General features: G+C 38.2%; 1 protein-coding gene across 6 annotated transcripts in view; it reads left to right on the forward strand.

Moving 5' to 3' along the window:
* The window catches only part of SLC30A6 (solute carrier family 30 member 6), a 29256-nt gene extending 5124 nt beyond the window's left edge, over positions 1–24132 (forward strand). For 2 of the 6 annotated variants that reach the window (XM_072409149.1, XM_072409148.1), the window contains 13 exons: positions 245–331; positions 4342–4426; positions 9220–9262; positions 11819–11884; positions 12881–12961; positions 13378–13413; positions 14402–14496; positions 16296–16344; positions 18952–19071; positions 20146–20248; positions 22303–22350; positions 23069–23137; positions 23437–24132. In XM_072409149.1, the coding sequence (XP_072265250.1) occupies positions 245–331; positions 4342–4426; positions 9220–9262; positions 11819–11884; positions 12881–12961; positions 13378–13413; positions 14402–14496; positions 16296–16344; positions 18952–19071; positions 20146–20248; positions 22303–22350; positions 23069–23137; positions 23437–23910 (1356 nt within the window). In that variant the 3' untranslated portion in view covers positions 23911–24132. Of the gene's footprint in view, positions 1–244; positions 332–3656; positions 3824–4341; positions 4427–9219; positions 9445–11818; positions 11885–12880; positions 12962–13377; positions 13414–14401; positions 14497–16295; positions 16345–18951; positions 19072–20145; positions 20249–22302; positions 22351–23068; positions 23138–23436 lie in introns of those variants that run through there. The other 4 variants (XM_072409151.1, XM_072409150.1, XM_072409153.1 and 1 more) reach the window with 4 other exon arrangements.
* Positions 24133–24611: the final 479 nt, after the last annotated feature.

The raw sequence follows: 24611 nt of genomic DNA on the forward strand, positions 1-24611 counted from the left end.
ATTTTGTGTGCTGATGTTCACTAATAGTAGACCAGAAAAGGGAGTGCATTGGCACAGATGAAGGCTCTGATAAAGAGTTATTCTTGCTTTATTTTTTGCATAGGTAAACAGTTCCTTAATACAAGTTTAAACTTTGCATTTAGGATTTTTAAGTTATTCTTATGAAAAAAAAAATAGTTTTGTTTATTTCATTCACCATTAACCTATACTATTTATAATGGTATGTTTATCTTGTTTTCTAAAGGGAACCATACACCTTTTCCGAAAAACGCAGCGTTCCCTGCTTGGCAAATTAATGCAAGAGTTTCATCTAGTGACATCAGACCGTAAAGTAAGTATAATCTGCAATATTTATCATACTGATGGGACTAAACTTGAGGTAACTTTTATGCAAACTAGCGCTGTAGGGCTTGTTCAGACCTGTGGTGAAATCAGTGCTACAAAATGTCTGTTAAAAAAAAAAAAAAAAAAAAAAAAAATCAGAATGAATGAGTCATTGTACAGGCGGCAGGAGTCAGCAGCATTATCTTGGGGTGATCCAGACGTTCCTCATTGCCGGATGCATTGGTAAGCCAGATGAGGACAAAACAACTGCCTGGTGCATTGGTAGGCTAGATGAGGAGGAAAGAGAAGCCAGGTGCATTGGTAGCCCAGATAAGTTTGAAAAGGCAGCCAGGTGTATTACTAGCCCAGATGTGTTTGGAATGGCAGCCAGGTGCTTTTGCAGACCAGGGGTTAGTGTAAAGGGGGTCTGGGTTTGATATCTTGAAGCCCTCTTTAAAATGTGGGTCACTAGATGCTGCCCACCAACACCTTGGGAATGAGTACAGGAGCTAAAGTGCAGTAATATCATTCCCACTGTTCTAGCTCAACTTCCTTTTTAAATCATAATTAACGGAAAACGGAACCTTTAAAAACGCCAAAAAACATCTGTCTAAGCCTTTGCAAAAGCCTGTGAAGGCATTTGAAAAGCTAGCGTTTTAGCCTGAAATAGTTCCCAGGCGCTTGGCTCTGCGGAGTAGGCAGTTAGAAGCAGTAAACGCTGCATTTTTCTAACGCAGGTCTGAACATAGTCTTAGGGTGGCAAACAAATTACATTTTTATTGATTAACTTGTGTTCTGAAAAATGACACTGTTTTATGGCCTACAGGTCAAGGGTTCATGGCCATGTCTGATCACAGTTTCATATGCTATAATGTTTTGTTTAATGTCCATATGTTAAATGAACAGTATAGTTGTTTGTGCCTTCCTACTGGTTTTTTTTTAAGGTAAGAAAACATTCCCTTTATTCATAGTTATGTAATTGTTGATTATTAACCTCTTTTTGTTCAGCATATAATGCATGACTTTTCACACTACAAATTTAAATTGTTCCTATCAGGGCTGTGGAGTCGGAGACAATTTTGGGTACCTGGAGTCCGAGTCGATAAAAATGTGTAGGTAGTTTAATGTTCTAGGTGTAGGTGAGTGATATGGCCTGATGTGTGTTCAGGTGTCCCGTCTGCACTCTCCATATATGCTCCCATCCAGGGCTGAACTTTAACATCATTTTGCACACCACCTAATATTAACAAAGATAAAGGCAGCAGCATCTGCTCAACTTCTTCTGTCTGCTAAAAGAGCTTTCGAAGAACTTGAAGGAACAGCTTTTTGGATTCAACTATAAGCGTTCATGTTTATTTTAAAACTGCATGGCTGCTTGTGTGTACTATGATGGAAGGCTGTGTGCATGTTTCTGGATAAAACTGCAGGGCTGTGCGCATGGTGCAGGAATGTATGAATGTTTGTGTATAGTGCATATTGTATGTATGTTTCTGAGTAAAATGTAGGGCTCTGTGGTGTGTGTGTGTGTATAGTATATATGTTTGTGCATGTTTTTTCTGTTTAGGACAAATTATGTCTAAGTTTAGTCCAGGGCTATAGCTTTTGTGTGTGTTTAGTGCTGTGTTGTGTGTATGTTTGCAATAGTGCAGGACTATGTGTATGTTTGTATTTAAATCAAAGAATATGCTTAGTTAGTATACCATATTTTAAATTTAAATTTTAGTAAAAGCTGCACCCCATTCACAATGGCAAAAAGTCTGTCAACAAACATGATAAAGTCTGCTGTTTGTGAGCACTTTATATTACCAAGTGACAAGGGAAACATTACGTGTGCCAATGTATTCTTGAAGATGATGGTTTCTTCTTACTACTTCTTTCCATTTGGAGAACATGTTTTCAACTAGATTAAGAAATGGAGAGTATGGTGGTAAAAAGAGTTGGTGTCCCTTCTTTTCAATCAAGCTTTTTACCTGGCTAGTTTTATGAAAGGGGACTTATCCATAATTAGGATGGCATGGTGAACACTCTTTTCACTAAAAACATTGAAAACCTCATCAATAAAATGGAGGAATGCTTCTTGAATAAATGCTCATGCTTGTGACATAAAGTGGAGGGTCCTATTTTTATTCCTCACACAACAAATAAATAATTTCTGGAACACACTCCAGCCACAACATGCACCGCCCTTTGCCCAATAGGAGATCTTCCCCTTTTTGGTTCTCTTTGAGATGTTAAAACCTACTTCATCAAGAAAGTAGATGTTTTTTCCATCTTCCTTTGCATTGAGAATCAAGAATTTTGTTAGCATAGCTAAGCCTTTCTTGAAGAGACTAGGAATCATTGCGCCTTGCAGGCATTAAAGAAGTTCTTTTTAGGAATTTATCAATGCATCTATCTATTGTTGAAATAGATACATTTTACAAGTAATTGATCCTTCATTTCCCTGAGGCTTTTTCTGCAATTTTTGGACATTACCTTGCGGAACTCCTCCTTATGGGCTTCATCCAACTTTGAATTTCTCAGACCTCCTCTTAGTAATTTTTCCACTCTACCGGAAGATTCATAGGTCTTAATAATTTTGGTTACGGTTGCACGATTACAACCCAAAACCATTGCTGTCTGGGAGGCATCACTTCCATTCAGATAACGGTCTACCACTCTTTGACATTCTGCATTACTTAATTCTCTGGCCATAAGGGTAAGTGCAATAATAAATATCAAGCTAATTAATTTGAAGATGAAAGATGAACAATATTATCTTTAAAACTTAGTATAAATCCCTGAAATAAAGATATTTAATTAAAAAAATTATATAAATGAAAAAACATATTAATTGACAAATCATCAGTTTATTTTCATATATTTTTAATATTGTTTCTTGAGAAAAACTTGTATGGTAAAAATATTGTGTTTTAATTTTTTAATAAATTTATTGACTTATGAATAGTTAGGGGGTCTAAAAATTTTTTGTGAGGTTTGAATGCAAAAGTGTGAAGATAAAATAAGAAACCCTGTAAATACAGAGGAGTTGGGGGTACCAGAAATTGAGAAGTCTGAGTCGATGGATTTATCTACCGACTCCACAGCCCTGGTTCCTAGACATCATAAGCTTACGAATATAGTGTTTCCTTGCATGCATTTAGTGCTATTTTACAAAAAAAATATTTCCAAATATTAAAAATTAAAAATTGTAATTTAACGCTGACCTAAACCTAAAAAACAAAAAAAACACCAGGAGGTAGTACTGTTTGACAAAAGAGACATGCAATGTCTCTCTGGTTCTTGGTGGATATTTGTTTCAGCTCTAAATACATAACTCCTGCACTGTGTAGCTTGGAGCTCGGGTCAGCCGCTGGGGATAATGAAGCATGCGGGGGTTATATCATCCAATCAGTGAGGAGGATCTCAGTCTCCACTGAAGTCCGCGAAGGTGGTGGCTTTGATGCATTCAGCATCGACAGGTCCTGGACCTATCATCACTGCAGGGGGACTGCGCAGGGTGAGTAATCTGGGCATACTTGTTGATTATGAAAAAGCAGAACTAAACTAGTTGGGTGGTCAGCTTCTAACATAACGTTCATGTGAGATATAAGTACACCAGACCAATAATGAAAAGGTACTTTAAAAGTTTCAATAAATGCAGATATTCTTAAAGAAATTAAAATACAACAATGCCAAAAATTATAACATGTAATACAGCAAATAAAGTATAATGTCTATACCAGGAGTAAAAGACAAGCAGACTTTCACCTGGTAGATGTTATATTAGCCAAGAAGTGAATAAATGATTTCCTGAACAAACCAGGGTTTTTTAGCAAACTTCCCCTAATTTTCAAGGAGGTCCTCTGTATAGGCATTATACTTTGCTTGCTTTATTATATGTTATACCTTTTTGGTATTGTTAAAGAATATTTGTATTTATTGAAGCTTAAAAAATACCCTTTTCATCAGGTTCAATATTAGTGTGGTGTATTGTATTTGCCATCATTTTAACAAGACATATGCTTCCTTTTTTAGTCATGGAAGATTTTGCTGTTCGGTGCTATAAATTTGGTTTGCACAGGATTCTTACTCACATGGTGCAGTTCTACAAACAGTATGGGTATGTCATTATTTACATTTATTTGTCAGAGATGTTGATTAACCCTGCAGTACCAACATACTAGAAAAATCTTTTGGGGTGCCAATAATGAAGGAATAATTCCTGTTTCCCTTGTCCCTTTTCTGGAAAGTTGTATTGAAAAGATATTTATTAACATAGAACAAGAATTGACAAGTAATCCACAATCATTCAAATAAGCTCAGTAAAAATCACATAGACAAAGTAAAATGGTAACGTTATGCAAAGAGTCCGTCCTTTGTATCCTGCACCTTAGCTTGAGAGAAAGAGAGTAATGGAGAGATTTGGGGAAGTTGTCCCTTTTTATATATCTCCAGGACCCCTTGCCACATTCAGCCACACCCATGTATCCACCCCTTACTCAGTTGTCCTCCCACTTCCGGAAACACACTGCTTCCAGGTGCCCACTGATATTCTCCTATAGGTTTCACTGTTGTATTGAGGGCAAGTCCTCTGACTCAGCTCACCAGCTGGTTCAGATAACAGCTATGTTTACACACCGGGCAGGATATTTGGAGAAGTCCTTAAAATAGATTTCTCAATGCAGACCCACCATACCCATCAACTGGTATGATGTGCTATTCCTGCTCACAGAGATGTTAACTCTTTTGTGGTTGCTTGGTTTCAACTGCAATCATCCTGTTAGTTTTGATCCAAGAGGCCTTTCGGAGTCAATCCCCATCAAGTTCCACCAACAGCCAGTTTGAACCCATCATCTCTAAAAAGGATTGGTAATGAGTGCTGGTTTTATATCATTCATGTTGCACACTCCAACAATACTAAGCCCCTTGCTTTCCAGACCTGTTTTTACTGTTCTATGATGTGCTTGTTTATTTAGGTGTCGCACTATAGCTTAGTTTTTGGGTGTTTGGTGGGCAAGTCTTGCATCTCAAAAGATGTAATGGTGGGTTGGGAATAACTGTATCTTGACCCTTTGTAATTTTTTCCATGGTGTTGTCAGGAAGTGTTTACGCAGAGTTTCCTAACCAGATTTTTGTGGAACCCCAGGTTTCCTCTAGAGATTACTAGGGGTTCATTTGAGCCATAAGCAATTTTGTGTCAATCAGCTTTATTAGGTTTCAAAAAAGAAATAGACAAATATATATAACATACATTAAAACATAAAACATCCCTTTCCCAATATCTGGTGTATATAGGGGCTATAGACTCAGGATTTTGTGTGAGTATCTCGTATAGCCTTGAGACAGTATGGGTAGGGCGATCAAGTGTGCTAACTAACTGCTCGAATACCATCAAACTTCTGTGTAGTAAGGAAGAATCAGTAAAAGAAGTTACAAAAGATGTTAACTGCTTATACGAAAGCCAGGATAGCAGCTTACTTCTGTGTGAAAGGTCTAGGGAGGATAAAGGGGGAACCCGCCCATTGTAAACTATATCCTTTAGGTGACGATGTTCGGAGGCGGACCAGGATAAAAATTTGGTAGCCCTCAATGCCGGCGGAAATGCTGGATTATTGAACAATGGTGTCATGGGCCTGGGTCTCGTAGACAATTTGCCCGATCTAAGGAGAGTGTCCCAAATACGTAATAAATCCACGGTAAGTGGAGGCATGGGGGAGTTCAGCCGTAATAAAGACCGGTCCACCCATGGCAGAGACCGGAGACTCACTGGGGACAAAAGTTCTTCCAGTAGAACCCATTCTTTTGACTCCCGACAGTGAAACCAGTCAGTCACGCGAACTAACACTGAGGCTCTATAGTAAGAAACAATATCAGGGGCCCCCACTCCTCCTCCACATTTGGGTTTAACCAATATGCTGAATGCCAATCTGGGGCGCTTCTTATGCCATAGGAATTGTAGAAACAACCTATGTATCTTACGCAGATAAGCAGTTGGTAAAAATATGGGGACCGTTTGGAATATATATAACAATCTAGGGACAATATCCATTTTTAGAGTATTTATGCGAGCGAACCAGGAGAGAGGCAAGGAGTCATATTTCTGAAAATCGGATTGAATTTTACTATATACCTGGGAATAATTAAGCGAGAACAAAACAGAAGGGTCCAATGGTATCAATATACCTAGACACTTAATGGCAGTAGGACAAAGCCGAAAGGACATATTATTATGGATAGTGGAAATTTCAGCCGGGTTCAAAGTAACATTTAGAAGTTCGGATTTGGAGTAGTTTACCTTAAAATTACTGAGTGATCCGAATTCGTCAAATTCCTTCAGTACTGAAGGTATTGTGACATGATGTTATATATAGCAGGAGGTCATCTGCATATAAGGAGAGTTTGTAATGATTATAGCCTATCTTAAGCCCTTTAACATCTGGATTACAACGCAGGGCTACAGCCAAATGTTCATAACCAGGGCATAAAGCAACGGGTAAAGAGGACACCCCCGTCTCGTACCGTTCTTGATTTGAAAAGAATCAGAAAGGGCGCCGTTAACCCGCACACGAGCCCTGGGTGAGGAATACAATGCAGCAATTCTAGAGACCATATTGGGGCCCAGGCCTACTTGACGTAGTGCTGAGTACATAAACTCCCAACAAACCCTATCAAAGGCTTTTTCAGCGTCTATGGACAGTAGGCACATAGGAGTACCTGTAGACTTAGCAAATTGGGTCAGCAGGATAGTCTTAATAGTATTATCCCTAGCTTCCCTTCCATAAATGAACCCAGTTTGATCCAGATGAATCAATGAGGGCATATAAGGAGAATAACCTATTGGCAATCAATTAAGAAAAAAAATTTGCGTCAACATTATTCAATGATATGGGTCTATAATTAGAGCAAACAGTATGGTCTTTGCTAGGCTTAGGGAGGACCGTAATATGAGCTTCCAAGCTCTGTGGAGGAAACAGCTCGTCAACGGAGATGGAAGAAAACACCTTGGTCATAGACGGAACAAGATTAAGGGCGTGGATTTTATAAAACCGCGGAGTAAAGCTGTCAGGGCCTGGGCTCTTCCCTGTCGGTGTAGCACGTAAAGCAGCATAGACCTCCTCCTCAGAGAACGGGGTCTCCAATTGTGATATCACCTCAGAATCTAAGGAGCGTATTTTGTCGCTAGTAAGTGTAATATCCTGCAATCTGATCCTTTTAAGCCGGGTTCCTTGTTGAATTAGGACCCCTCGAACCACCGCCTTCATAGCCTCCCATTGTAAAGGTAGGGGAGTGGGGTCCGAAACATGGTCCCCTATAAAATTGGTGATTGCTTCCAAAACCGCCTTCGCACAAATAGAGTCCTTAAACAGGGAATCATTACACCTCCATGTCCATTCTCTAGGGCCCATTAGAGGAATCTGGAGCGAGAGGGATACTAAGGAGTGATCGGACCAGGGACAAGATTCTATAGAAGTAACAGGGTTCCAATCAAGTACAGATTGGCTCGCAAAAATATAATCAATACGGGAGTACATATTGTGTGGGTTGGAATAAAAGGTATAATCTTTAGTGGTGGGATGCAGAGTGCGCCACATATCTACTAGTCTAAGATCGTGTAGTCTAGAACGAAGGGAATTCAATTTGGAATAGGATATTGGGGACTTCCCGATGGAGGTGTCAATCCGGGGACCCGGAACACAGTTCAGGTCACCTCCCACTATGATAGATCCCTCGGCGAACCCCATCAGAGTCGCCAAGTACTGCGTAGGCGCCACAGTGGGTTGATGATTAGGGGCATAAAAGGAAGCCAGTGTAAATTTCTTATCCCAGAGAGAAATTTTAAGGATCAGAAATCTGCCCTGTGAATCAGAGCGGGTGTCAAGTATCTGGACAGGCAATGTTTTGTGGAAAGCTATAGAGACCCCCTTCGTTCTAGACTCAGGATTAGAGCTGTGGTGCCAAACAGTGTAATAACGATTGCGGAGAGAGGGGATTCTAGTGGATTGAAAATGAGTCTCCTGCACCATAAGCAATTTTGACCTCTATGATCAGTTTACCTTTCTGTAATGGTGACATTCTTACCACTGGCCAGCAATGTAGTAGATATTCTTCATATAGATCACCACGAACTGTTAGCTCTTTTTTTTTTTTTTTTTTTTTTTTTTTTTTTTTTTTTTTTATTCCACTGATTAAAGGTATGTTCAGACCTGCTTCTGAAAAACCTGGCTGTTTAATACTCCTGGAAGCACACGCACAGCAAGGCTTCCAGGATCCTTTTCAGGCAAACAAAGGCTTGCATTTGCAAAAGCTTTTAGAGGCATTTATAGGAGTTTCCAAAGCTATGGAAACTTTTGGACAGCCAAAAGATCATAGAAACTTCTAAACAAACGCATGTAAAAGCATATAGCCTGTGAAATCCTGTGTGAAAAACCTATTCAGTTTCATTTAAACTAATTTTTACAAGGCAGTTGTAAACATTTTCAGGCTGTAAAAACGCTTACAAAACCCTGAAAAAATGAAGGTATGAAAATGCATATAAGCTGATAGTGTGGAGTGCCCCAAGTGTTTTTCAATAGTGAGTGTAAAGGGCTGTATGGCTTCCAACAGCTTCAAAGCAATGGAAATGATGCAATATATCTACATTAGAAACCTTCTGGTTGGTTACTGAGTACATGACATGCCACATTTCTTTTGGCCAGTACTGCCCCTTAGAACTATTATTGGCAAACAAAGAAAAAAGGGATTTGGGTAGATGTTGAAGGAAATGTCTGCATGACCCACAAATGACTGCCTTGGGTTAATGTCAGTCTGAAGGTCAGGAGAACAGGAGTCACCCTTTTTGTAAACATTTTACTACATTTAATATTAGACTGAATTAGCAGGTAAAATATTGTGTTCTATTTTTTTTTTTTTTAGCCCTTACTGCTTATACCTATTTGACAGTCTTTGATCTCTTCAGGTAAGATCTTTTTTTTTATTGTAAACAGTAATATTTTGAAAAGGTAATTCGTTTTTTTTATAGTTTCAGGCAACACCAATTCCTCTAGAAAGACACCAAAGCTTCTGGAAAATTAGTTAAATTTTTGCCGCATCCTATGATACCAGCAGGTTGTGATGGAGTTGCTGTCTACATCTCTCACTGTAAATATATATATAATATCGCTACCATCCCTTCTTGTTGGTGCATGCAGTACATTTGTCCTGTATGCCTATAAAACTTGGTGCCAGAGATAACAGCTAACAAGAAAAGGCTCAGCAAAAAATATCAAACCAATACTGCAGTACTTGGTTTGTACGTACAAATTACCTTTATTGTGTCTTACCTCAAAGTAAATGCAAGCAGGGGTATGTAAACTGACCCAGGTTTTGGTTCTTCCAAAATGAATGATCAGTGAACAAGTGTAGTGTTTACTTTTGGTCACACACTTCTACCCCCAGGCTTGGGTAAATACTTGGATAGTAGAAAACTAGCATGTCACATCCTTACTGCAGCCAGAGGCCTTATTGCTAGACACTGGAAATCTGTGATACACTGTAATTTTTAAAAGAGTTATATACAGTGAGGGAAAGAAGTAATTGAGCCCCTGCTGATTTTGTACATTTGCCCTCTGACAAAGAAATGACCAGTCTATAATTGTAATGGTAAGTTTATTGTAGCTGTGAGAGACAGAAAAACAACAAAAGAACCCTCAAAAACCCAGTGCTCAAAAGTCAAAACTTGATGTGCATTGTAATGGGTGAAATAAGTATTTGATCCATTTGATTTCAGGCTCTCTGGTGTCTTCCCTGTATGCAGATAAGGAGCTGAGATTAGGAGCACCCTCTGTAAGGGAGTGCTTCTAATCCAAGCTTGTTACAGTACCCGTATAAAAGACACCTGTCCACAGAAGCAATCAGTCAATCAGATTCCAATGTAGCCACCATGGTCAAGACCGAAGAGCTGTCCAAGGTTGTCAGGGACAAGATTGTAGACCTACACAAGACTGGACTGGACTACAGGACTATTGCCAACTAGCTTGGTGAGAAGGTGACAACAGTTGTGGTGATAATTCGCAAATGGAAGAAACGCAAAATAACTGTAAATCTCCCTCGGTCCAGGGCTCCATGCAAGATCTTACCTCGTGGAGTTACAATGATCGTGAGAACATGAACAAAGCAGCCCAGAACTACACAGGGGAACTTGTCAATGATCTCAGGGCAGCTGGGACCATAGTCGACCAAAATTGAGCTATTTGGCATCAACTCCACTCACTGTGGAGGAGGAGGAATGCTGCCTATGACCCCAAAAACACCATCCCCACCGTCAAACATGGAGGTGGACCCATTATGCTTTGAAGGTGTTTTTCTGCTAAGGGGACAGGACACCTTCACCGCATCGAAGGGACAATGAACAGCTGAGCACCTCCTTCCCTCAGCCGGGGCATAAAAAATGGGTTGTGGATGGGTATTCCAGCATGACAATGACCCAAAACACATGGCCAAGGCAACAAAGGAGTGGCTCAAGAAGAAGCACATGAAGGTCCTGGAGTGGCCTAGCCAGTCTCCAGACCTTAATCCCATAGAAAATCTGTGGAGGGAGCTGAAGGTTTGAGTTGCCAAACATCAGCCTTGAAACCTTACTGACTTGGAGAGGATCTGCAAAGAGCAGTAGGACAAAATCCCTCCTGAGATATGTGAAAACCTGGTGGCCAACTACAAGAAACGTCTGACTCCTGTGATTGCCAACCAAGTACTAAGTCATTTTTTGCGAAGAGATCACAAACACTTATTTCACTCATTACAATGCACATCAAGCTCTGACTTTTGAGCACTGGGTTTTTGAGGGTTCTTTTGTTGTTATGCTGTCTCTCACACTTACAATAAACCTACCATAACAATTATAGACTGGTCATTTCTTTGTCAGAGGTCAAACATACAAAATCAGCAGAGAATCAAATATTTTTTTCCCTGTATACCGTATTTTTCGGACTATAAGACGCTCCGGCCTATAAGACGCACCCAATTTTGAAGGAGAAAAACCTAGAAAAAAAAAGATTCTGAACAAAATACTAAAAAATCACTCTGTGTCAATGTATCCCCTTCTAATCCCCACAGGATCGCGGGATCGGGTGAGTATGATTTTTTTTAATTACCGTTATATTTAACATGTATTCGGTGTATAAGACGCACCCACTTCCCCCCCCCAGTTTTGGGGAAGAAAAAGTGCGTCTTATAGTCCGAAAAATACGGTATGTTTTCTATTCCTGGTTATTGTTCAATTTTTACTTTTTATTTCTTGGCTTCCTTCTTATATTTGTTGATACTTTTTGTTTATTGTTGAAAAAACTCAATTAAAATTCCAATTTTTCAACAAAAAAAAAAGGTGGATAGAGTGATAGAAGGAGCTCCACCTGTTAATATTGTTGTTTACATAGGAATGATGATCTAAAGTGGGAAGTTGCAGCCAATCTAAAAACTTAAGTAAAAACAGACATTAGCAACCTTGAAAACTAATTCCGAATTTTTCTTGTTACAGTTTAATAACATGCTTGATAAGCTACTGGGTAATGATGAAAAAACACAGCCCCACATATTCTTTCGGGTATGTTATTATGTATATTTCTTTCACATTTGGTGTGTAATTCCAGGCCAAGTTTTTTTTTTTTTTCTGTTTTAGATTCGTTTCTGCTAGATGGTGTTCCACTCTAAAACTTACTCCAGTTTAATTTTGGGTAAACGTTTTTTAATTTCTATTGCCCAAAACCAACAGTGGTAACCATTCTTTGTGGGCATTACACTCCTACAGACAGATCGCTCGTCCGTAGGAGCAGAGGCGACTTGCTACAGAGACAGATCAATAGAAATAATAGCAGTGTTGGATGTTCTTGACAAAAACACATCAGTGCACGCACGTTTTGTTTTATCTCAAGATATTTACGAATTGGCTTTCCATGCAACAGTTATAAAAAGTTTGTTTGGTGGGACGGTTTAAAATGTCTTTTAGTGTTGTGTTTTTTTTTGTTTTTTTTGTTTTCTGAACATTTTGCCCTTGCCTCTTGTCTTGGGGTCTTTGAGATGGGCAGACAAAGCGGAAAGTAAGCAAAAATCTGTTCAACACAGGCAAATCAATTATGCTTGGTTATTACTGTTGGGATCAGTTTTAATTTTTGTCACATTTTTATTGCTGTTCGTTTGTGGTAATTTCCCCTTCATTTTCAGATTAGGATTGTAAAACCGCAAATTAGGGAAAACACCACAAAGGAAGGCCGCTCTGTAACACCTTCAGCTAGCCCTTCCCTTTTCCATTCAAAACAAAAGTTTAGTCTAAAATAGAGTGAAAATTAAACCATTATATAAATAATTGTTGGAAAGGTATGTATTTAGGCAAGGGAGGCAGGATGTATTAATTAAAGGATGACTACTAAAGGGAATGATACAAATATTTCATAATATATAAACGACCACTAGAGGGAGCATTTAAAAAAAATACAGTACTTTATCACATAAAGCAAGGAAATGCCAAGCAACAAAAATGTAAAAAGTCAGCTAAAAATTATATTTGTTATACACCAAATACAATATGTTCAATTATTTTTAGGTTTGAACGATTTGAAGTGCTTGCAGTTTTTGCCTCTACAGTGTTAGCCCAATTGGGGGCACTATTTATATTAAAAGAAAGGTAAGGTGGTTCAAATGTATTTTTCTGCTGTCCCAGAACAAGTATATATCCTTTTTTTCCCCCATAATGCTGATGGGCAAAGGAAATAAACTCCCTAAATCTTTGTATAATAACTTTTCTTGGCAATCTTGTTGCCTCAAGTATCTGCATGTCACTGCAGTCATCCATCCAACTTGATTTTAGCTAGCTTTTTTCTTCTGTGCCTAGAAGTGGAGAATGCCCTTGTTGGTCCTGAAGATTTATGAATACTCCATTAAGAGACTAAAACATTCTGAACTTAAAACAAGTTTTTATAAATTTTAATGGTGGCACTTTGCTTTGATAAACTTTTGCAGTAAGCTAAATGTAAAACTAAAAGGTGCAACAAGAAAAAGTATCTGATTTGATTCATATTTGCTACAATATCTTATTTTTAGTGCTGAACGATTTTTGGAACAGCCAGAGATACACACGTAAGTATTTTATTTTCTGTCTTGACCTTTTGGGTTTGCCTATAAAAGCTTATGCTTTACGAGGCAATTCTGCAATCTAAATAAGGCACACATCCATTGTGTCACATCTACCTTTTGCTATTGTTTGTTTTGCAAATACTTTAAATTTGCTTCAAATATATGTAATCCCACCTATTATAAATCATTTATAATAAACTAATGCTTACTTCCCTATGGCCACTAGAGGGGGAGTTTTTAAAAGAAGTTATAACAGGTAGTAGAATTGACTTAACAGTAGATCTAAACAAACTGGGAGTATTTAGGTTATTTATGGCAATAGAGACACATTCCTACTTATATTTTTTCTTTTTTTTAAAAGTACACTTCTCTATTTTCTGTCCTGGGCACTGCCATTTTCACCCAATTGTCTTCTGGGTTTAGGATCTTTAGCCATCTTGAGAAGCCAGGCAGGAATGACTTCTGCACATGGGGAGTTATTACATTGCTGGCAGCCAGGGGTATGCCAAAATACTTGGCATCGTACATTGACCTGTGCATACACAGCTTAGTGTACATTAATAAAAACATTGTGTCCAGTTAGGTAAGGTTCTTTACTTGCGGAAGGGATGTTGCTTGTCCAACCTGATAGGCTTTTAAAGGTCCAAGAAGGGGGGTCCTTTGTACAGATTTCCTTTAACAAAAGAAAATGTATCTTATGCATGGGATCTCTCATCGCAAGTGCTTTGGTGTGTTTCTTTATGTGGTATATTCAGTATAGTAATGTGTAAAGACTAATTGCGCTCTAATAAACAGTAATATAAAATTTTGTGTGAAACAAAAACTGCGAGTTGAGTACATGCAAGTCTTACCTGAATTTAAAACTTTATTTTTTACTTTTGTATATAATGTAATGCTTCATACAACTTCACATAACCCAGTGTCAACTCTTTGTAAGTGCTAAAAGTTTGTAAATTACATTATCTTTATAGTAATTAATTATTTATTTCAGAGGCCGTCTGCTGGTGGGGACATTTGTGGCTCTGTTTTTCAATCTGTTCACAATGCTTTCTGTTAGAAATAAACCATTTAGTTATGTTTCAGAAGGTAAGTGTACACTCAATATATTGTGATTTTTTTTTTTTTTTTAATGCAAACCAGTAGCCAAAATTTTTTTTTATTAATAAAATTAATAAACAGGATTTATATAGCGCCAACATATTACACAGCGCTGTTTATTAAATATAGATATATAACTGCAGTAAATTAACAGGTACCACAAGGTGCCACATCATACCTGTTCTGTAATAGCCTGCCAGAATTCACCTATATTTGTGCAGATACCAACTTTCTGAAAGTTGTTATTTGCGTAGACATCTGCTCCCTGTGGCCCTGCTCAGGGTTTGTGATATCCTACTGTGGTAACAAACATTACCTTTGGGGGCAGGATATTATGTGCCTGTAGTCTGTTTTCTTTTGAGAGATTTCAGCAGCACTCTGCAGAGACTATACCGATGCAAGTGTGATGTGAAACCTACAATAGTACAATTGTGATACAATAGTATTAGTGATTAAAATTTATACTAACTTATGCTTATATTTGTTCTTTTTTTTTTTTTTTTGGCATCATAAAGTCAAAAAATAATGAAGAATTTGTTAAATTGTTTCTCTTTAACTCAGCTGTGTTTTACTTTAAGTACTTACAGTGCATGTTATAAACAGGTACTGAAACTGACTACATATTTGGTGTTTATGCCACCTTAAAAACACTTTGTTGGTTTAGGTTCTGGCTGGTGCAGATCTATGCAATTAGTATCACTGCATACAACATTAGATAAATAGACTGTGCCAGCTGCTCACAACACAAGAGTTTGTCTTTTTTCTGTAAATTTTTAAAAGCATACGTGACTTTTATTGCTAAAGGTTTCTGCTGCTAGTTATGAATGTAACAGTAAAGCGCACACCTTACCAGCTTTGACTCAAGCGTTTTAAAAGGTCTGAGTCACATAAATTGTTCATCGAGTAGTAAAAAAAAGCAGAAAAGCAGCCGTGAGAGAGTACCCCAACATAAATACAACTGATACACACATTAATATAGGTAGACAATTGTAACAAGGTAGAAGTATTTGTGGGACTACAAGTGTCAGGAAGGGTTAAAGAACAACACAGAACACTTAGACACTGCTTAACCTCCCTAGCGTTCTAAATCAGTCCAAATTTCCATTCAAAAAGCGTTACATTTTTTTTTTGCATGGAAATTTATTTTGCATTGTAGGCTATAATTATATGTCCAATATTTAATAAATTTTAAATAAACACAAAAATCTGTTAAAAAAAAATGTAAGTGTACAGTAGCACTTATATGATATATGAAAGTTTCTTTGTATTGGACTCAATACAGCTATTTTGTGTTGAATCCAATACAAAATTATTTGAATTTCCTGCTGATTCCCCTGCCCGCACCGACATCACCGGGAAACCCTTGAGATCATCTCTGCACTTCGCAGCTGGAGATCGGAGGAGGGGGACGTGTCCCCAAAACCTGCGGGATTACCACTAGGGGGGTTAATTAAAAGTTAGTACTTATCTTTATTGGATGTATACAATGCTCCAAAACATCAACAGTTCCATCAGCAAGATCATGTGATTTACCCCAGGGAGTGCCCATTTCCATATCATCTAACTGGGAAGAGTCAGGCAGGAGAAGCTGGCCTATGTATCCAGAAAATGTCAGTGTCAGCACTCAATTCTGTGACATCTGGAGTTGCCAATTATACACTGAACTCAGCCAATCAATTTGTTGCACGACCATTGCTAGCTCATTTTAAAATACGCTAGTGTCTCCATGTATAAAGAAATTTCATATTTCCTTGTGGTTTTATTTTTTCCTTATTACTTTCGCATAGCTGCAAGCACAAGTTGGCTTCAGGAGCATGTTGCCGATCTGAGTCGAAGGTATATGCTTTATTATATTTGTTATATCCCCCTTTTTTTTTTTTTTTTTTCCTAAACACATGAATGTTTAGAGTTCATAATGACTACTGTACATTGTCCCAAATACTGTCAAAAATACAGTTGCTTGGGCAAAAACTATATACAGTTAGGTCCATAAATATTTGAACAGACAGCTTTTTTTCTAACAATTAATTTTAAATAAAACAACTCAGATGCAGTTGAACTGCAGACTTTCAGCTTTAATTCAGTGGGTTGAACAAAAAGATTGCATAAAAATGTGAGGAACTAAAGCCTTTTTTTTTACACAATCACTTCATTTCAGGGGCTCAAAAGTAATTGGACAATTAACTCAAAGGCTTTTTCATGGGCTGGTGTGGGAAATTCCTTCGTTATGTCACTATCAATTAAGCAGATAAAAGGCCTGGAATTGATTTGAAGGGGGTTGCTTGTATGTGGAGGATTTTGCAGTGAACAGACAACATGCGGTCAAAGAAGCTCTCCATACAGGTGAAACAAGCCATCCTTAAGCTGCAAAAACAGAAAAACCCATCCGAGAAATTGCTACATTATTAGAAGTGGCAAAATCTACAGTTTAGTACATCATGAGAAAGAAACAAAGCACTGATGAACGCTAAAAGACCTGGAAGTCCATGGAAGACAACAGTGGTGAATGATCGCAGAATCCTTTCCATGGTGAAGAGAAACCCCTTCACAACAGCCAACCAAGCGAACAACACTTTCCAGGAAGTAGGCGTATCGATCTCCCAAGTCTACCATAATGAGAAGACTGCATAAAAGTAAATACAAGGTGCACTGCAAGGTGCAAGCCACTCATAGGCCTCAAGAATAGAAAGGCTAGATTGGACTTTGCTCAAAAACATCTAAAAAAAAGCCAGCACAATTCTGGAAAAAACATTTTTTGGACAGATGAAACCAAGATTAATCTTTACCAGAATGATGGCAAGAAAAAAGTATGGAGAAGGCGTGGAACAGCTCATGATCCAAAGCATACCACATCATCTGTAAAATGTGGAGGCAGTGATGGCTTGGGCGTGCATGGCTGCCAGTGGCACTGGGACACTAGTGTTTATCGATGATGTGACACACGACAGAAGCAGCCGAATGAATTCTGAGGTGTTCAGAGACATACGTGCTCAAATCCATCTAAATGCAGTCAGATCGGGAGGCGATTCGTAATACAGATGGACAATGACCCAAAACATACAGCCAAAACAACCCAAGAGTTTATTAAAGCAAAGAAATGTAATATTCTTGAATGGCCAAGTCAGTCACCTGATTTGAACCCAATTGGGCATGCATTTCATTTATTGAAGACTAAACTTCGGACAGAAAGGCCCACAAACAAACCAACTGAAAGCCACTGCAGTAAAGGCCTGGCAGAGCATTAAAAAGGAGGAAACCCAGCATCTGGTGATGTTCATGAGTTCAAGTTTACAGGCTGTCATTGCCAACAAAGGGGTTTCAACCACGTATTAGAAACTAACATTTTATTTTCAGCTTTTTAATTTGTCCAATTACTTTTGAGCCCCTAAAATTATTAAGTGATTGTGTTAAAAAAGGCTTTAGTTCCTCACATTTTTATGCAATCTTTTTGTTCAGCCCACTGAATTAAAGCTGAAAGTCTGCAGTTCAACTGCATCTGAGTTGTTTCATTTGAAATTAATTGGTAATGTACGGAACCAACCAACAGAACCATTTCTCGGGAAGCATGAATGCTGTTGATTGGAGTGGTGGGGTGTATTTTACTGCTGAAAACCCAGAACACTAACTTCCCTTTGTCTTTAGCAGGGGTTATGTATTAGGAACAGCCGATTACATCCCTACACAAATATTTACAAGGGTCTCCTGGCAATTCTTGTAATGTCATGGGGAGGTAAGGAAGGACCACCAATCCTTCCTGCTTCACTACACCTAATTGCATGTGAGCACTGTTCATTTCAGTGATGCTCTGAGTTTAGTCCAGCAGAATGACTCACCCCAAGAGTGTGTCCATGACTTTCTGGGCTCAGAATAAGTGGATTGAATGCAGCTGCCCCTTTTTCAACCCAGAAAACTGTTAATATCGCTAGATGGATATCAAATACTGCAGGCTAAAATGTCATATTTAAGTTTAATTCTACAGTAAAATATGCTTTTTGTTTAATTTTTACTGGGCTAAAAAAGTTTTCTTTTTAATTTTTACTATCTGCTTTTATTAGTCACCAAGCACTACTCTATAGTGGCCACGGTTTCCATATGCTGTATGGATAACAAACCTGAAAGAGCTGTATGTAGTTTTAAAATAAATGACTTTATGATATTAGGTTGTACATCTTCCGTAAGCTCCTCTCACAATTCTAAAATGTGGAATAATAACCCCTGTTTTTGGGATTTCTGATGAAAGTGGGATACACAGGTACCTTCACACATTTTTTGTGGAGTATTTTTGGTTTGTTTTTGTCCACTTATCAATATCCTGGTTGCTTTATCTTACAATACTTTTAAAAAAATGTATTATTGGTTAAATTTCAAAAACATTAAACAGTATCCCAACTGTCAAATTTGTTTCATTATTTTTTTTTTTTTTTTTTTTTCCCCATTGTGCAGTTTATTTGGTCTTATTCCTGGACTGAGTAGTATCTTTCTACCTCGGATGAATCCTTTTGTGTTAATTGACATTGCTGGAGCACTAGCACTCTGCATTACTTACATGTTAATTGAAATTAAGTAAGTAGACACTGTTGTTTTATTAGTGTGCCCATTTTATACAGTTATCTATCCTTCCATATGTAAAAATGAAGTTTAGAACATGTTTTCTTCTCTACTTTGCTTACTCCTACAATCCAGTTCACACGGTTAGATGAATTGGCTTCTTCTCAGAAATACTACTAATATCTGAATGTGTGATAAAGATATTAGGTTGTGTGTAAATAGTTCTTTGTACTCCTCAAAGGGCTTTATAAAATGTGGTACATAAATAAATGTGTTACGTCTCCCAATAAAGTTGGTACACATCTAGTTTCTTGGATACAAAATTACCACACAATTATCTAATGATGACAATGCTAAAGATGTAATGGTAATTGTAATTGTAAATCAAATTTTCTGGTAGGAAGGGGTGAGTATGCTAGCCATGTCTCTGACTGGTATGTTACTTGCCTGGAAAAAAAACTAGAAAGAAAGTACAAAATATTATATAAATTTTATGTTGCTAATGTATTTTACCTAACAGTGTACATTTAGACACATCTTGTGTCACCACCACATCACCACCAGTGGGGTCAAGAGAAGGGGGGGAAGGGAGCACACTGGCCAGAGCTGCAGACTACGTCTCCTGGAGAGGTAGTCTCTGAACACAACCTGCCCACTCTCCTATCACAGGCTCATACCTGGGTCGGGAGAGTGGGCAGGTTCTGGCATCATGGTGTCACTCTGGGGGGAAGATTCTTCCACTTTCACTGACACAAGGCTCCCCACACATTGTGGTCTGGAGTCCGTTCATTTATTTGTCCACGACCTGCAAAAGGTTGGGGACCAATGGTGTAATGTATCCCTAGTGTTTGCCACCTTTGCATTTTGTCAATGACTGCAGAGTCTGTAACCTATTTCTGTTTTAAAAGGAATTTAGGTGCATAATAATTTTTTTGTACTCGTTATACCAGAATAATTGTGCATAATTATTTGAACAAATGGAACCTTACTTCTCACTGATTATAGATGTGTGACATGCCATGATTGTCTAATCTTATACATGTGTGAGCATGTGCAAGGCTGTATAATTGTCTTCTTTTGTATTTTCAGCAACTATTTTGCCATGGATACTGCATCAGCTGTCGCCATTGCTTTGATGACATTTGGTACAATGTATCCAATGAGTGTTTACAGTGGCAAAGTTCTGCTTCAAGTAAGTAATTGGGTTTTGTTGTCACCACTGAAGCGGAGTCTACTGTAATGTAAGAGGGAGCCATCTACTACCTTTTCTGCCACTATCAGTATCGGCCTGTCCAACATTAGTTGAATACTGTTGACCACTTTATCTTCATGACCCACAAAACCCCCTCTGGCTCAATACTCCTTGTAATTGTTAATGTCTCTGTAAAAATTGTTTGACTGTATATGGCTTTGAGATTTAATCCCTGTGTTCGGTTCAGAAGTAAAACTGCCTTTGGTAAAATTTTAAATATGTCATTGATAGTCAAATGCAGTCCACGTACATAGGTTTTAAAGAATACCATACAAAACAAAAAGTAATGTTTGTAGTTACCGAAACACTGTCAATTCTGCTGTAAAATCACAGATTTACATTCCATTATCCATGCTCTATTCACACCCACAAATATTAATCATATATGCGGTCTCTATAAAACAACACCGCTTGTAGTGTTAGGAAACACTCACACACCTTTTAGGTGTCTCATAAGTAAGAGGATATCAAACCCTTTCAACACACAGCCAGTGTGCCAAACTTACATAGGGGATAAAGCAGCAACTTGTAATTAGGACTGATATTCAACCCCCACCTGAAAAATGTGGTTAGGCCAAAGATACTGGAATGCAAGAATGTGCTTTCAATTCATACAGTATGCTAAGGCACTTACTTTCTAAGGATGTCAGAAATTTCTATGTTGCATCCACACAATATCGCGCAGATATCTGTGTTCTCTCGAGCCTGTTTTAGCTGGGGTACAACCTAGCATCTTTTAGTAGCCACCCAGCTGTCATCAGACATCCAATTAGGTAGGGCTTTGTTTTAGGGATTGCTATTGGTGAGTATAGGCAGCCTGCTAGCTCTGCTGGAAGAATAGAAAAGATTTATACTTGTGTATCTTTTCCACCCCCCATGTTCTGGGAGAAGAACTGCCAGCACTCACTGTAAGCGTACAGTTATTACATTGAACTTTCATCATCCTGAGAGAAGATCACATAGCTGCAGTACAAATCGGTAATGCTCTGCTGTGTATAGGCAAGTCCTTGTGTTCCAGAATATAGGTTTACTGTATAGTGTTTAGTTCACAATAGTGTTCAACTACCTAACCATTTCTTACTTAAATTGGTTGAATTTAGAACAAATGTCCTTTTTCTCAGGCGGTACAAGGCGGCAGCTTTGTAGTGCCTTTCTTCATATTCAAAAGTTTAGGGGGTTTGCTATCCCAACCTCCTCTGACTTGAATCGGAACTGCTTTTCACCGCTACGGAGACATTTTTAAGCAAGGTTTTTTTTTGTTTGTTTTTTATTTCAAAATTGGTTTAAAAAAAAAACCCTGAAAATGCCGGACTAACCTAACATTTACCACCTGTTACCACTCCTGGAGCCTAGTGGTTGTCGGTAGTCACTAGGGAGTGGAAAATGCCAGAGTTTTTACTGTTAATGTGAACTAAACTTAAGGTATTACACTACATTGATTATATTATTACACACTACAAGTGAGGCCCAGGACATTTGTGCCATAATAGAAAGACAATGGAAAAAGGGTGCATATTAAGGGGGTGCACATTACAAAGTTAGAATGAAGTGTAGGGAAGCGGCAAAAAACAGCCACAATTAAAGGTGTACTAGATGCCTATGGCACATACAACTGGTAACCGTAAAATTGAGCGTTGCCCCTCTCATATTTTGATCACCTGGCCAAAAAATAATTTTATGAGACACAGGTATTCCTTCCTAACCAATGAATGCACAACTCTTTGTATGATAATGTGGTAGCTCTCTTTCTTTGCTTTCCTGTGCAGAAACAACAAGGCTGGGGTGCTGAGGATATGTGTATAGTAGTGGCCTAAACTGCTGCTAATCTAATATCTAATCTGGTATTATGTGGATGGTATGCAGCAGGAGTGATATGTTGCAGATTTTTCACCCAGTGCATAATCTTTTGTCAATCATCTAGTTTAATCTGAAAATTAAAGGCTCTACAAAAAGTTATATGCCATTAACATGTAATTTTATTTTTTCTTTTGAAGACTACACCTCCTCATGTGATTGGCCAGCTAGATAAGCTTCTTCGAGAGGTATGTGAACTAATTTTGGCTGAAAACCAAATTTAAACCTAAACTCCGGATGTCATCTATATGTTCATTAAAACTGTCTATCAGCTGATAGCATGCCAAATGTGTTGGCCATTACCTATGTCATCTTCCCTCCCCTTTACTGTAAAAGAACAGGACATTGGTGGAGCCATTTGTCAAAAACTTTGATATTGTTTATGCTACTAAAGCACTGTCATTATTTTTGGGGCACATTTGGCAAAGTTGAGACATTAAGGCTTATGCCAATGAAAGTGATCGGCTGCTGTGCCTCATCTCTATTGGCTTGTTTCAGACTGCAGTGCAGTACACTGTGCCTCACATAAGTAAAAGACCACTATACATAGCAAAAAAAAGCACTGAAATTCCTATAGTGTAGATGGAAGATATTGTTTTCTAATTCCTGTGTACTGTCCTATTTAGTGTAATAAAAGAGGCAATCGCCTCATCAGAACATTGGAAAAATACCTATTGTAGTTTTGTATTGCTTTACTCTTGTGCTCATTTCCCTGGGATCCACATCGCGATGACCTTCTATGCTAGCTTCTTACTGTACTTGGCATCCATGGATTGCCACTGGTATGAGGGCAGTAACCACCACTAGTGCTTTGAAATTACATATAGTTTGTGTGTGAACAAGGGTAATGGTTTTGGTTCAAAACTGGCTAATGATATGAGTTTTGTTAAATTCCTGGTGAAACAGGTTTCAACTCTGGATGGTGTTTTGGAAGTACGTAACGAGCATTTTTGGACTCTAGGTTTTGACAGCATGGTATGTATATGTTGATTTAAATATTTTCATAACTTATATTTTATTAGTTTTTGTATACGTGTAAATATTAAACACTTCACTGACAACTCAGGTTACAATAGGTCAGCTGTTGCAAATCTTCATAGCAAAAACTGCACTATTGGATTGAATGCACCTATTCATTAGAAGAAAAAAGGTAATACATCCACATAGGAGGATCAGTGCTGATAGATTGTTTATCATTCAAGTATAAGCTTTAACACTACAATAATTACTACCCATACTTTCTAAATAAACTTTTTAACCTTTGTGCCTTTCAGGCAGGATCCGTTCATGTCAGGATTAGAAGGGATGCCAATGAACAGATGGTACTTGCACATGTCACAAACCGACTCAGTACTTTGATTTCAACTCTGACTATTCAGATCTTCAAGGATGAATGGACAAGGCCAGTTTTGTCTCCCAATGTCATGGCACCCAACATGCTAAACAATCCTGACCATCATGTTATTCAAATGCCATATTTGAAGACATCCAGTGATGAATTAAGTCCATTGACCTCCACACCATCCAAACCTAGCAGTCCACCTCCAGAGTTTGCCTTTAATACACCAGGCAAAAACCTCAATCCGGTCATTCTTCCAAATACACATACAAAGCCTTATGGCCTTGGAGTCTATGGATTTGGAGTACCTGGTTATGGCAGTACACAGGGTTTACGAACTGGATTAACCAATGTGGCCAACCGATATGGAACATACACTCCATCACAGTCATCTCCGTTCAAATCATGACTGTAGTTGTATTTGAGGTTTTTCACCTCTTTTTGGTGGCTTTACTTGTTTTGTTTTCAACAACTATTTTCTCCATGACACAAGAAATTGTGGTTCCCATAATATATATGTCTGGACAAAATTGAAAGGAATATATTCAGTACTTTTCAATATATGCACATTTTGGCATGACTTATCATTTAAAAATAGAAGTAGAGAAAAATAAAAGCACAAAGAACAGGTTATTCTCTCAGAAAATTCAAACTTTCTCTTTGAGCCAACAGCACATTTCCTCGGCTGCTGCATTAAAATTTCAGTCAGTGAGGTCAGCCCTGTCTAATTTTCCAGTTGATTCAAATCCTTTTTTTTTTATTTTTGTTTTTTTTTTCCAGTAAAATAACATGGCAGCCTTTAAAGTGGTAATGATGATTGTCAATTATTTAACATCTTGGTGGAAATGAATATTATTGTGTTGCCCCCATTTTCACCCTAGCTGCCCTCCACAGCAAAGCCCTTGCTTCTTATAAAAGCCTGTGCGTCTATGACCCTAAAGAGTAATGGTTTGGTAGAGAGTAAAGGGCACTGGTAGGCATGATGTATGCACAAAGTGTAAAGAAGAGAGACATTATGTGAGTCTTGGGTAATTTGTTCCACTTTTAAACTCCACTTTCCTGAGGTGGGTGCTATATTGACGTTTTTGCTATGAAGAGTAGGGGCTTGGA

This window comes from Pyxicephalus adspersus, chromosome 4, assembly GCF_032062135.1.
Source record: "Pyxicephalus adspersus chromosome 4, UCB_Pads_2.0, whole genome shotgun sequence".
Taxonomy (NCBI): Eukaryota; Metazoa; Chordata; class Amphibia; order Anura; family Pyxicephalidae; genus Pyxicephalus; species Pyxicephalus adspersus.